Source organism: Leptosomus discolor, chromosome 5, assembly GCF_034619465.1.
Source record: "Leptosomus discolor isolate bLepDis1 chromosome 5, bLepDis1.hap2, whole genome shotgun sequence".
Taxonomy (NCBI): domain Eukaryota; kingdom Metazoa; phylum Chordata; class Aves; order Leptosomiformes; family Leptosomidae; genus Leptosomus; species Leptosomus discolor.
Genome location: NC_141395.1, coordinates 81,715,289 through 81,728,499, shown reverse-complemented (window position 1 = coordinate 81,728,499; position 13,211 = coordinate 81,715,289). Strand labels below are relative to the sequence as shown.

At 49.4% G+C, this 13,211-nt stretch overlaps 2 protein-coding genes across 15 annotated transcripts in view; one reads left to right on the top strand and one right to left on the bottom strand.

Moving 5' to 3' along the window:
* Positions 1-62: 62 nt before the first annotated feature.
* Positions 63-4,127, top strand: NDUFB9 (NADH:ubiquinone oxidoreductase subunit B9). Its single transcript, XM_086465375.1, has 4 exons — positions 63-168; positions 549-741; positions 2,715-2,828; positions 3,826-4,127. The coding sequence occupies exons 1-4, from the start codon at positions 83-85 to the stop codon at positions 3,955-3,957; spliced, it is 525 nt and encodes a 174-aa protein (XP_086321501.1). The 5' UTR covers positions 63-82; the 3' UTR covers positions 3,958-4,127.
* A 6,074-nt stretch (positions 4,128-10,201) lies between these two features.
* The window catches only part of MTSS1 (MTSS I-BAR domain containing 1), a 125,024-nt gene continuing 122,014 nt past the window's right edge, over positions 10,202-13,211 (bottom strand). For 12 of the 14 annotated variants that reach the window (XM_086464934.1, XM_086464938.1, XM_086464942.1 and 9 more), the window contains 3 exons: positions 12,706-12,870; positions 12,183-12,345; positions 10,202-10,899 (listed from right to left, as the gene is read on the bottom strand). In XM_086464934.1, the coding sequence (XP_086321060.1) occupies positions 10,202-10,899; positions 12,183-12,345; positions 12,706-12,870 (1,026 nt within the window). The remainder of the gene's footprint in view (positions 10,900-12,182; positions 12,346-12,705; positions 12,871-13,211) is intronic. The other 2 variants (XM_086464939.1, XM_086464948.1) reach the window with 2 other exon arrangements.

Sequence of the window (13,211 nt, the reverse complement as noted above, 5' to 3'; positions counted from 1 at the left end):
TGCGCACGGCGACGTCCTCCGCCTTCCCGGCAGCCCCCGCGCGGCAGGGAGGGGAGGGCAGGGGAGGGGGGGGCAGCGCGGCATGGCGGCCTACCTGACGCACCAGCAGAAGGTGCTGCGGCTCTATAAGAAATCCCTGCGGCACCTGGAGTCCTGGTGCATCTACCGGTGAGAGGCGAAGGGTGGTGGGCCCGGGAGGGGGAGGCCTGTCCTGCCCAGGCTCGGGGCCGCTCGGCTCCGCGCTCAGCTGCGGGCGGCCTGCCCGCCCGCCCCGCCGAGCCGGGGCCTTGCGCTCGGCTGGGGCTCTGTCCTCTGTCCGTCCCTTCCCTCCCCCCAGGCGTGGCTGAAGGGGTGAGAAGAAAACCTCTAGGGTAACTTGTCTGTGTCTGCCGCAGAAAAGGGCAGGGGGGGAACAGGAGCTGCTCAGAGGCCCCTGGCTAAGCCCTGGCTTTGTGCCGCGGTGACTGGCGGCGTTGCCAAGTGTTGTTTCTGTGCGTGATTAGCGGGTTTTTTCCGACGTACGCCGTTGTGCTTAATCTCTGCTGTAGAGACAAGTACCGCTACTTTGCTTGCCTCCTGCGAGAGCGCTTTGACAAGAACAAGGATGTGAAGGATATGGTGAAAGCTACGGAGCTGCTGAAGGCAGGCGAGGAGGAGTTCTGGGCAAACCAGCATCCTCAGCCGTACATCTTCCCTGATTCCCCTGGGGGCACTTCCTATGAGAGATACGAGTGCTACAAGGTAAGGTGGCCTGTAAGGCTGTGTGTTACTGTGCTTACCTCACTGTTCCCTTCGTGAGTGTGAAGTGGGTGCTTTAAGCGGACTTTCATAGGGCAGCAGCTTGACTGAGCAATATAATTTCTTGAGTAGATTCCTGCTGCTTGCATGGGAGAGCTGTCCTGCTTCTCTGATCCTTGAAAGGTGGAGTTTGTTGGTCTGTCTGAACATAGCTAGCTGCTTTTTGCTGGGATAATTATCTGCTCTTCTGCCAAATGGAAGCTGCTCCCTGATGGGTCAGGCAGGCACGGTGAAAGAGTTGAAGCTGAGCTGTGAGAGTAAACGATGTGGAGGAAGCTGAGCTGCCCATTGTGGTGCCATCTGGTCACAGCCTTGGTCTCTCTCTGCCCTTGTCAGATATCAGCTTGGCTGTTGGGGGATTTCACGCGGTCCCATCGCTCCTTCAGCGTTTTGAATAATGGTACAAGTTACCATTTCCCTTCACGGGCTCTTGTGCGTCACCCTGTGATAGGTGGTATGCCTAAAAATAGAAGCTGTATTTTTAGAATCTAAGGCACTTCTAGAGGCTTCTTCCCCCCTAGATTGTTCTATTTAGGAGTGAAGAAACAGGTTTCATAGACGAACACAGGGTTTTTGCTTTCATGGCATGGGCTCTTCTAATGCATTACAAGAAGTTAATACTAAGCTAGAGAGTGCATGCACCCATTTTCTCCTGAATGTGAGGAAAGTGCTGACACAAGACTAGATCTGATCAGATATTTACATGTAAAAAGCCATGTGAAAGGAAGAATATGATGTAGATTTATCAGAGGCAGAAAAAAGAAGATGTGAGTGAAAAGGGAAGAGGAGGACTTAAGCTTACCCAAGGTCATGGGCCTTGGCAGTAGTAGCCATAATAGTGAGAGAGAATCCAGACAGAAGAAAGGCCAGTGGAGCAATAAATGGTCACGATTGGTCTTCATATAGAAGTATAAACTGGCTTATGTTCTCTTTTCTTTGCCCTGTTCTGTGTGCTAAAACTGTCCTTGAACAAAATGGCTGTCACAAGGGTTTGGCTTGTTGATGTATCAGTGACTGCCCGTTGTGGGTGCTCCTACAAAATGTGGGGTTTAGATCTCAGGCTGTTGGATGGTTTTAATTGTTGTTTGGTATGTGTGGAATTTTTGTTTGTATTAGCAGCTCTGCTATTTCTGTTCAGTCAAAGGTTTACTCAGTGTTGGGAATCAGAGCAGGAAACTGGAAGTGTAAATGTCACTGGATGAATGATGGTATTGGAGCAACTTCTTAATTTTCTTTTTTTTTTTTTTTAAGAATTGGGATTTTTGGTGGGGTGTTTTTTGTATTTCAATCAATGTTCCTGTCTAAAATGTTGACAGTTAGTGATGTGCTGCTGCGGAATTCTAAATTGTGCTTCTTTTCTTGACTGGATGTTTTAGAGGTCAGACCACTATCGAGATCGTAAAGGCCACAGGTTTGTTTAGTGGCTGCAGACAGCAGCAATGAGCTGTAAGGTTCTGTCTCTGTCACATAAAATAAATTAGTAGTTGGAGAAGGCGATCTCTGTAACCTGCTGCCTTTGGGAGAAAGAAGGAAAGAAGTGACATCTCCTTTTCCACCAGATGGAATTCTTTTGAGAACTTTTGAGTAAACTGAGATGACCTGGGACTTGTCTTCGGGGTGCTACGATTCAAGCAAGTCGCTACAATGTCCTCCTGTGACTTAGGATATTGTGTGAAACGAAGATGGAAAGTGCTGATCTCTGCGCTAGCCTTGAGACTAACAGTGGTCAGGGGGCTCTTAAACGGCGTTTTTATCTGGTGCTTTATTTGCTGGGTTATTGATCCATTTTGATACTGGCTTCAGTGATGGTGTTTAGTTCTTCTGTATGTGTGTACTAGGTAGGATTTCTTAAGTAAAAGTATATATATGTGAATTAAGATCTTTTCTTTTTTTTTTTTTTTTTTTTTTTTTAACAGATTCCTGAATGGTGCTTGGATTACTGGCATCCTTCTGAGAAGGCAGTGTACCCTGATTACTTTGCCAAACGAGAGCAATGGAAGAAGCTAAAGCAGGAAAGCTGGGATAAAGAGGTCAGTGCTTGCTCAGTGCGAGGTAAAGCCTCTCCAGCACGCGAGTGCTTTGTGGGACACCTGGGTGTGTTCTTGGAAGCGTTGCTGGATGCCCACGGCGGTGGCGTTCCGACTCGGCTCGGTTGGAGTGAAACACGGGCTCGACCCAAAACGCCTGCACAGGCACCGCCGAGTGAGGGCTCCTTGAAGGCTGTGGAGGGAGTCTGAAGTTCAAGCTGAGCCTGCAGCTGTGCCTCGGGTAGTGCAAGGTGGCTGGAGCGGTTTTCCTAGATGAAATTCCAGAGTGGGGTGAGAGGAAATGAACGACCAGAGAACTCCTGTGCTGCTGCCGTGAAGCTCCGACGCTTTGCGGTTGCACTGTGGGAAGTGACTTCCCCCAGTGTTCGTCACTTGGGAGTCGAGACTGATTTCTGGCCGGGCTAAACTGAGAGTTGGTTGGACAAAGTTGATGTTCTTAGAAAAGTTCTTTAATTCGGTTGTAGAGAAATAGTTGGATTGTGAGTGAGCAACACTACGTTGTGAGTTAACGTAGGGGCAGCCAGCACTTGCCTTGCTCCAGGAAACGTGTGTTGCAGGCACCTGAAGGGCAGTTGGTGGCACGCAGACATGCAGGTCTGCTATGGGAGGCCTTCTCCTGGAAGGAAGTCCTCGCAATTATCTGGCAGCTTTCAAAGCAGCAAGAGAGTTCAGACTGTTGAGTGTAGCAATGGTAGACATGAATTACTTGGAAATAGTGACCTTTGAAGTAAAATTTCTCTGGTAAATCACTTTTTACTCCTAAAAATTCCGTCTTAATTAGGTAACGTGAGCCAGCGGTGATTGCTGAGCTTAAGTGAATAGTGGGGAGCATGAGACCTGTCTGTGAACCGAAGGTGTTACTGCTGGATCTTCCCTTTGGAAATGGGGCTGGTTTTGCTTACCTAAGCCTGGGCGCCCCAAACCGTGTTACGGAAACGTGCGTTTATGTGCTAAAGCGACTTTGTGCCTTGTGTTCCAGATTAAGCAGTTGGAAGAAGAAACTCCAGCTGATGGTCCGATAACTGAAGCTTTGCCTCCAGCTCGTAAGGAAGGGCATCTGCCGCCGCTGTGGTGGCAGTATGTTACAAGACCTCGTGAGATTCCCATGTAGAAGCGCTGTTTCACGTGGGCGTTGAAGCGGGCGTGTTGTGTAGGCAGTCGATGTGTCAGTGCCGGCATGCGGCTCTAAGGCCTGCCAGAGTAAGGACTGCCACAGCGCTACAAATACCTGTACCGCAAAATCAAGTAGCATAAAATAAAGCCAGATAAAGTAAAAGAGAAGGTGTTTTTCTGACCTGCTGTTCCTCCGTAGCAGCTTGTGCTTCCCTTCCAGTTTGCGCGGTGTGGGACAGACGGCTGTGAACGTCTGCGCTATGTACCGAAAACGTCAGGGGCCCTGGACCAGCAAGTTTTGTTGCAGCTCTCACAGTAAGAGCTCGGAAACTCAGCTATGAGACTGCAAAAACGGGCCACATAGAACTCCTGTCCCCATTTTCCTGTTCCATTCCTGTTTCTGTTCTGAGAAGGAACGTGAGCTTAAAGGGGCAGGAGAAGCAGATTTACGGGGGGACTGGGTCTGATGATAAACAACTAAACTGAGAATAACTGTGGCAAGAGCCCGTCTCCTGCAGGGGAGGAGGTGGGAGGGAGCGGGCCCAGAGGCAGTAAACAAAATTACTAATTTGTATCAGCCCCGTAACTTGGAATGTGGCGCTGAAGGTATTACAGCTGGGGTTTCGAGGTGCTGACAGCAACAGACCTGGGCTCCGGTTGCTCCTGGAACGAGGGTATTTCTAACCTTGCTTAGGGATAAAGACTTCTTGCCCTCCCTTCCCACCTTGTTAGGCACTTTGCTCTGCATTTTCTCTCTGCTATCTCACAAGACAAACCTTCCTTACGGTATCGCATGGATAACATCGCGGTAGAGCACCAGAAGACAGTTTGTCCCCATGGAACCTGGATTGTAGGTCACTACAGAGCTGTACCAGGCAAAACAAGTGGCCAGCAGAGGACCGTGGCTCGGGTGTGCTTGTGGTGGCTCACAGATGGTTCCAGCAGGCCCTGTGGTACGATGAGCCAGGTACAAAGAGCTGTTTGCTTCTGGCCACGTTCCCAAAGTGCCGACACAAGACACGGGAAATCTTGCTAATGCTTTCCCTGACCTCCCCGTGAGAGAATAGGTGGGATGTAACTATCTAGGGAAAGCTCATGGGAAAACCTTCCTGGCTTTTGCGCTGTTCTCCCATTTTTAGAACTAGAGGGGAGGGGATGGGGGTTACCTGATCGGACTTTCATTCTACAGAAGTTGTTGGATTGTATCATATTTAACCCAAAGGCCTAATTTTCAATGAACTCCAACTTAAGGCTTGAGGGTAATGAGATGGTAAAGACACTAACTTCAGCTGTTTTAAGGACTAAACATATTTGGCGTGGGTGGAAGAAAAGGCTTTAATCTGGCTGGTTTTTAGGAATTTTACATGGCCGCCTTCAAGAAGCTTACATGCTAAAACATGCCTGAACTCAGAGAGGAAAAAAAAAAAAGGCAAAAACACTCCAGAAAAATGGCTTTACATGCCCCACCGCTGAAATGTTCATTCTTGGCAGGGAGCGGCTCTGCTCTCCGCGCTCCGTCAGGCCACAGGCAGCAGCAGAATCGAGGCGCGCCCTTTTCCAGCGCGGCTCTTCAGCACGCCCCTCGCCTCCTGCCTGTGCACCTGCTGGGCGCCGAGCTGCGTCCTTTCTGCTCGGCTATCGGGGTTTGCTCGGCTGTTTTTCAGCGCTGAAGGTGCTTGTTCATAGTCGGTTCCAGCCTGTGCCCCTTTTCATGCTTGTTGCAGGTTTCCAGTACAGGCTCTGCACTACCAGCCTTGCACTGCCCGAATAAAACGCTGCTTTGCCTTAGCAGCTGCCTGCAGCTGCCTGGGTAGGAAAGGCAAAACCAGATGTGGGCAAAATTAGTAGCAAAATGGAACAGCATGGGGCAAACCCAGCTCCCCCACCCTGCCCCTGTGCCTGCTTTGCTGTACCCCCCAGCCTCGGTGCGGAGCTGGAGTCAGAGCCGTAACGGGGCCGTGCTGGAGGCACGGGTGGGCTGCTGCCGGAGCACCCCACACCACCGCGGGGTAGAGCCAGTTGGAGCAGCCGGTGGGTCCGCACCAAGCGGGTCTCAATGCTGTGCAGATACAAGCTTAGAAAAAACGACCTCTTCCTGCGCCTCACCTTCCCCCAAAACCCTATTCCTGTGCTTTGCTTGTCTGGTGACGATGTTCAGAAATCATGCAAACACCAAAATACTCCTTTTTTTTTTTTTTTTTTTTTTTTTTTTTTTTTTTTTTTTTTAAAGCATGTGTGATTTTGCAGCTTCCCTCCCAGTCAGCCAACCAACCATGGGCGGTTTTTTTTTTTTTTGGTTAGAACAGAGCAAAAAGTCCCTCCTGACTTCTACAAATGCCTGAGCAGATCTGACTGATGCTCCCTAACATGATGGTTACCCCACATCCCAGCAGTAAAAACACCAAAGATCTCCAACCCAGCACAAAAGGAACATTTTGCATGCGCAGCTGTGAGTGAATGGGCTTTGCTGTAGAAGCAACGGGGATGAACTTCAGAATGAGAGCGCCCGGCCAAGCCCTGTGTGAGATACAGCTATAGAGAGGTGGGGGAATGAAACTTCAACCCTTTTGGAGACAGGGCATGTTTCCAGCCAAACCACCTTGATTTTTCCTTTAACGCTTTCATTTCTGTGTTGGGTCTGGCGGAGCTGGAGTTAATTTTTCCCCTAACAGCCCTCACAGTGCTGTGCTTTGTAGTGGCAGCTAGAAAGGTGTTGAGAACACCCCAGGGCTTTGGCTACTGCTGAGCAGGGCTCGCAGGGCACCAAGGCTGCCTCTTCAACGTTGCCCTCCCCCGTCACCAGGAGGCTGGGGGTGGGCAAGATCTTGGGAGGGGACATAGCCAGGACAGCTGACCCCAGCTGACCAAAGTGCGTGGGCTCCTTTCCATGGGTCCACAGGTCCTGCCAGGAGCCTGCTCCAGCGTGGGCTTCTCATGGGGTCATGGCCACCTTTGGGTATCCACCTGCTCTGGTGTGGGGTCCTCCACAAGCTGCAGGTATGTATCTGCTCCACCATTAACCTCCACGGGCTGCAGGGGGACAGCCTGCCTCGCCGTGGGCTGCACCATGGGCTGCAGGGGAATCTCTGCTGCGGTGCCTGCAGCACCTCCTGCCCCTCCTCCTTCACTGACCTTGGTCTCTGCAGAAATGTTCCTCTCACACATTCTCACTCCTCTCTGGCTGCAATTGCTCCTGCACAGTAACTTTTTACCCTTTCTTAAACACGTTACCCCAGAGGCGCTGCCGCCGTTGCTGATGGGCTTGGCCTTGGCCAGTGGCGGGTCTGCCTTAGAGCCAGCTGGAACTGGCTGTACCCAACATGGGGGAAGCTTCTAGCAGCTTCTCACAGAAGCCACCCCCCCACCCCCACCCCCCGCTACCAAAACCTTGCCACACAAGCCCAATACAATGACCAATGGAAACCTCGGGACAAAAATGAATCCATTGCAGTGGCAAGGAAATAAATTAGGCCACTGCGTGGGAGCTGCACGTGGGAGCAGCGTCCTCCCCATCCCTGTTCCTGAGAAAGCTGAACAGAAGAAAGTCTCCAGTCACTCAGGGGCGTGTGGGAGACGGCACTGGCGGTGTGCTTGATGAATTCCGGCGGCCGGCCGGGGCGGTGCTGACGGCAGCCGTTTTCCTCCTCCGGCAAAAGGAACTGCAGTCCCGCACGGCAGCGGGTGCACAAACGTGTCGCACTCCCTGTGCTTCCTGGCCAGGTAACACCAGCGAGGGACAGCGAAGTGTCATCGCCCAGCTGTTATTTAAGGGGGATTTCCACTGTTAGCACTGCGCCTTTGTTCTGCTACTACCCTTCCAGTGCACATCAGTAAAACGCAGCTAGATGCGACTTTATCTGCCCATTTTTTAAATCCTCTCTTGCTTCTGTGACACGCTGATGGAACCCGCGTGATCTTCCGAAGTAAGCCTGATGAAGGACACCACTGATAGCCCAAGCTCTGGAAGCAGAACGCCTTTAAGAACCGAAATACAGAAGTTTTCCAGCAGTTCTTTATTTATAATGTAGGCTTAAGCAATCATTACAATGTAGAAGGGAGACACACTTACAGCAATTATTTATACCAGTTTAGAACAAAAAACTGCACAGGGAGAGGTCAACTCTCAGTACAAACTAGCAACTAAACCACAATAATTTACCATTAGAAACATTTTATTTTTTAGCTGTGACACTGCTTTTACAATATGCAAAAACACAAACAATAGAACTATCCAAAGTGTTTCGTCACATTCTTTCTACATTGAATTTGGCAACATTTTATATTAAATTTTACTGATTATACTAACGTTTAAGAACTAAACAAGTGAAAAGCTGTACTCGGGTACAGTTACATCCATTTATTTCAAAGGTTTAAATAACACTTTTAACTATTGAGATTATCTCCTAGCAGTTTTTGTTTATGCAAAAACCATCTCGAAGCCTCATTTGCACAATGCATCAGCTACTGTATCAAGGTTGGTGGGCTACACCACAGGCACTACTGTTTATTATATTCTGTAATAAGGAGCTTGTTTTTCAAAGAAAGGAAGGTTTAATATTTTCTAAGAATCATGCCTTTTTTTTTTCTTTTTGCTATTAAGCCATAACAAAAAAAGAAGGTTAGCAACCACAGCAGTGTAAAATGTTATATAGAACACAGTGACTACACAGTTACTAGAAGTTTCACATCCAATGCAGTTATGTATTAAAGCATAAGAGGTTACGTAGGCAAGTCTAGAGCCAACAGAAATCTGCAGAGCGTGTGGTGGAAACCAGCCCCTCGCGCCTCGTTTGGGGCGTTTCCCAAGGCTGGTGCCGGCCCGCGCGGGGGCCTGCTGCGGCCGGGCCGAGGGCACCTGCCCGACTGCCCCGCCGGGATGTGCATCGTGCCCTGGGCTCTGCATATTTCTATCGGCTTTAGGAGACGGGTATTGCAGCAATAACTTTTACTTTAAGGAAAAAATCCAACTCTTAGTAATTCTATCAATAGCGTTCCAAAAAACGTGACTTAAAGTACAAAAAAAAGAGAATACAGTGGTCAGACTCCCGGTATTATCAAAAAACCAGTATCTCTCCCCACCCCCCACCCTTCACCCCTTTCCTTGCGGTATTTAAGAAAAGCCAATCAACTGCCATTTAAAAGAAGTTAAGAAAAACAAGCCCCTGTATTGGAAAGAAACATTCGCAGTTTATCAGATCACAAGCTGGTTACGCCTGTCGAATTGTTCAGTGTTTTCTCAAAACATTTGGGCTTTCCAAGGTGCCCAGCCTGCTGGGCACAGTCAGAAAAAGGCATTTGGATAATATCTAAGAACTCCCTGCTTGCATTTGAAAAATGTTTTCACATTTGTAACTGCCTTAAGCCTGTCGTCCGTGTTGGTATCCAGCGAAAGGATGAGTGGAACGAGAAGTGGAGGTGGAAGAACCAAGCCTACACAGTTACGGCTGCATGCATGTGACTGAGAGTTGCTGCTGTGCAGTCAAAAAAGAAACGTGGAAAAACCCAGTCTTCAAAACACCCTACAGAAACAAAACACTGCAATCCAATATGGCTTATTCTGATGCATTTACCATGAAGCTACTAGTAATTAACCCTACTAGGCTACTTTTGTGCAACAGCATCTGCTATTTTGACGGCATCTCCCTCCCCCCACTACCCCCCGAATACTCTACCAACTGCAGGTTTCTTCCTTGCATTATATATTGCTTTTATTGTCAATTTTTATTCCTGCTTTTCAGACTTTTTTTTTTTTTAATACTTAAAATGACGATCGGTTCCTTACAGCTCGACTCAAACTTTAAAATAAGTCCCATTGTTTCATGTTGGTTTTTTAAGCTATTACAAGGCGCTCTACAAAAGCTTGCAAAAAAGCCAAATTTTCGTTAAATCCCTTTGCTGAAGTTAACTACTTGACTTTTTTTTTTTTCTCCTATGATTTAAAACTTTACAAAGAGAGTTATAAAAAAGGTAAATGGGTTTTGGCACCTTCAGAAAAAATGAAAAGTGTAACTGAGATCAAAAAAATGCAGAAACAAAATCATTGATATTTACAAATTAAAACACCAGTGAAGATTATGTCTTACTACGCTCTTTCACCTTGTTTTCTCTTTCAGAGTACTTTTAGACTGTCTGTTACCGAGTATCTTAAAAAATTCATTGATTACAGATTGGAATGGATAGAGACAAATTAATTTCCTCACAGTTCCTTCTCGGCAGCTAGTACTCTGGCAGCTTCTCCACTCCTAGGAGATACGAGGTGCTGAGCGATCATTTGTGGTCGTCTTCTTCAGTTTGACCCCGCGCCGAATGGCGTTCAGCATATCCTCACCTTGCGGGACGTCCCCGGGACTCAGCTCCCCGGGGTCAAGCTCCGGCTGGCCCGCGGGCGCGAGGGGGCCGACGCCATCCCGCTCGCTTTCCTCCCCCTCGCTCTCGGGCACCGCTTGCCTCTGCTCCTCGGCAGCACCCAGTTTCTGGCTCGACGGCGGAGGGTTGACAGACGCCTGTCCGCTCCACGAGGATGAGGGCATGCTGGCGACCCCTTGCCCACCATCTCCCGCTGCCGGAGACTCGGGACTCTGCTCGGGACATTCTTCTGTCCCAGCGAGGGCGCCGGGCAGCCCCCCTGGGACATCGGGGACAGTCGGTGTTTTGACAGGAATCACCGGCGTCTTGATCGGAATCGGACCTCCCCCGATGGTGCCGCGTCTGACCGAAGGCTTGGTGGAAGGGGTCCGTCTGATGGTGGCGACGCCGGGGGTGACTATGACCGGTCCAAGCGTGGTTGGCAGACCTGCAGTGGAAGCAGGACGCTTGGTTTGAAACATTCTGCGATAGGACTGGCTAATGTCACTGTTTCTTGGGATGGTGGAAGATTTGTCAAACTCTTGTTGTTCTGCCTCCTGGTCACCACTCACAGAGAAATAATCATAATCTGAAACTGATGCCAAAAGACAGCGTTAGGAACAAGCTGGAGAAGACAGCTCAGTCACGTCAGTGAGTCTAAAGCACGTATAACCCAAAAAGTATATGTAACCAAAAAAGTCTGGAGGTCAACAGCCATTAGGAGAGGTTTCACCTCTAGGAGGAAGGAAGCCGGCGATACCGTGACCAAGATTCTCAGGCTGCGTGGCTGAAGGCAGGCACTACGGCAGTCCCACCCTGAAGCTGCAGGGTGCCCCCATCTCTGGTGGCCGAGAACGAGAGCAGCACACCCTCAGCACCTTCTCTGAGAAGAACTAATTAAGTAACAAAGACTCCACGCTTGTTGCCAACATTAAGATACCAAAACCAGCACCCTACAAGCCATATGCTACCACTTGTAGATACAAACGCTTGTAACAGTCAGTGGCTAAAAAGTCTACCTTAGACTAGGCAACGTGGGGCTCAAGGGACTGTGTACCCGCGACTTCAGCAGCAAATTTGCTTGTTTTGCCAACAAAGTAAATCCCAGCTGTCAGCTCTGAAAACTCAGCCTCAGCTTTAATAATTGCATCAAGTTCCTTCCTCTCCACGTAACTGCTGAGCCAAGCTAGGCCCTCTGCAAGCCCTGCTGCCTCTCGCGATGGCACAGCACGACCGACCCCGGCCGAGCAAACAAGGCGGTTGCTGGGCTGCCAACACCAAACTCGGTCCCCCTCAGCTTGCTGCTGCGCCTGAAACGGAGTGCAAACCCCCCCACCTCACTGCAGCTGCCCAGGAACGCCCCAGCTGAGGTCTCCAATGGAGTCTTTTTCCAATTACAAAATTTCTGCTTAGGCAGGAAATAAAGGGTCACAAAGGGAACCCAAGAGCAGAGCACCGACAGAGCAAGAAAGCCAAGCTCTTGAGTGCGTATTTGCTAAGGCAATAGCTCAGAAAGGACGCTACCACCACAAGAAGTCTATGATGCAATACCAGTGTCATTCCACTTGGCCCCTGAAACATAATTCCACCATCTTCTTTAAAACGGTAGCACCCTTAAGCTAAAACTCATCCTAGTAACGCACAAGAAAATACGATCGCTCAGTACACTACGCAGCAGTCCCGGTTTCCATTCAGTTAATAAATCCAGGCTGCATTCCAAGCTGGAAAACACAACAGCAACGATCACCCCTTTCTCGCCAGCTGACTGCAAAGCCAGCGAGCGACAGCTCCTGCAATACAGCTCCTGGGCTCCGGGGGGGGAATGTATGGTGGCCAGGCCGGGAACGCTCTGAAAAAGAACGTATCTCGGACGGGTACCTTGAGACGGGATGGTGTCCTCTGAACAGCACGGAGTTGTTGTCTGGGTGCTGTAGCCACTGGAGCACTGCAAGGAATCCCGACTGCTCCTCTGGGTGTCCAGCTGCAGCCCTCTCGTCAGAGCGAGCGCCAGCTCCTCGCAGGCCTCCATCTCCTCACCCTGCTGGTTGCACACAGGAAAGAGACTCATTACCTCTAGAAGGGTCAGTCCATCTTCACCGACTTTTAGCTGCCCCTCCGCCCAAGCAGAGCTTGTCACCGTCACAACCCAGCAGGACTGTGTCCAGCCGCGTACTAGGGCTCACAAACAGACGCTTCTCTGGATGCCGTTGCTCTACAAATGCCAATACCCGACGGCACGTTCTCTCATGCCCACGGGATTGCCACTGACCGCACCGGCACCACACCAGTAGCGCTCGTCAGATAAACACGAGCCAACATAAAGCACAAAAAAACCTATCGGCAGAAGCGAGCCCATCCGTTTCCTTCGCACCAAATCGCGTATTTGAAATTAGAGCTTCACCCTTGTGGCAGCCGACACCGTCATGCTCCGAGGTCTCTGGGCCTCCTCAGGGGGCACGGGTGGCCCGCTCTGAGCTCCTCCATTGAGGTCTGGTTCGCGCTTTTCTTTGCGACGTTGCAATGTGTTCACCATTGGTTGGTCGTATGGGCCTGGTTTGGCCCAGTCCTAAGGAAACGTGCTTGTTAGTGATAGCTTTCATCAGTAATTGCACTTTAATTACAAGTAAAACTATGCAAAAGGGCAATTTTAATGCAAGAGATTATGTATCAAACTGGATATACCTTTCTGAATAAGGCCAGAAATAAATTGATTTTGAGGATATTAAAAATCTTCACTGTTAAAACCTATCTCCTTTATTAAAAGGAATCTAAATTTCCTATTCTACCTATGTGTTTGTGTATGAAGATATTTAACATTTTAATATTACAGTTTTCTCTAAGCGACATATTCCATTGTGTTAAAGCCTATATTTTCAGAAATTCAAATGCAAAAATCACTGGCATGCA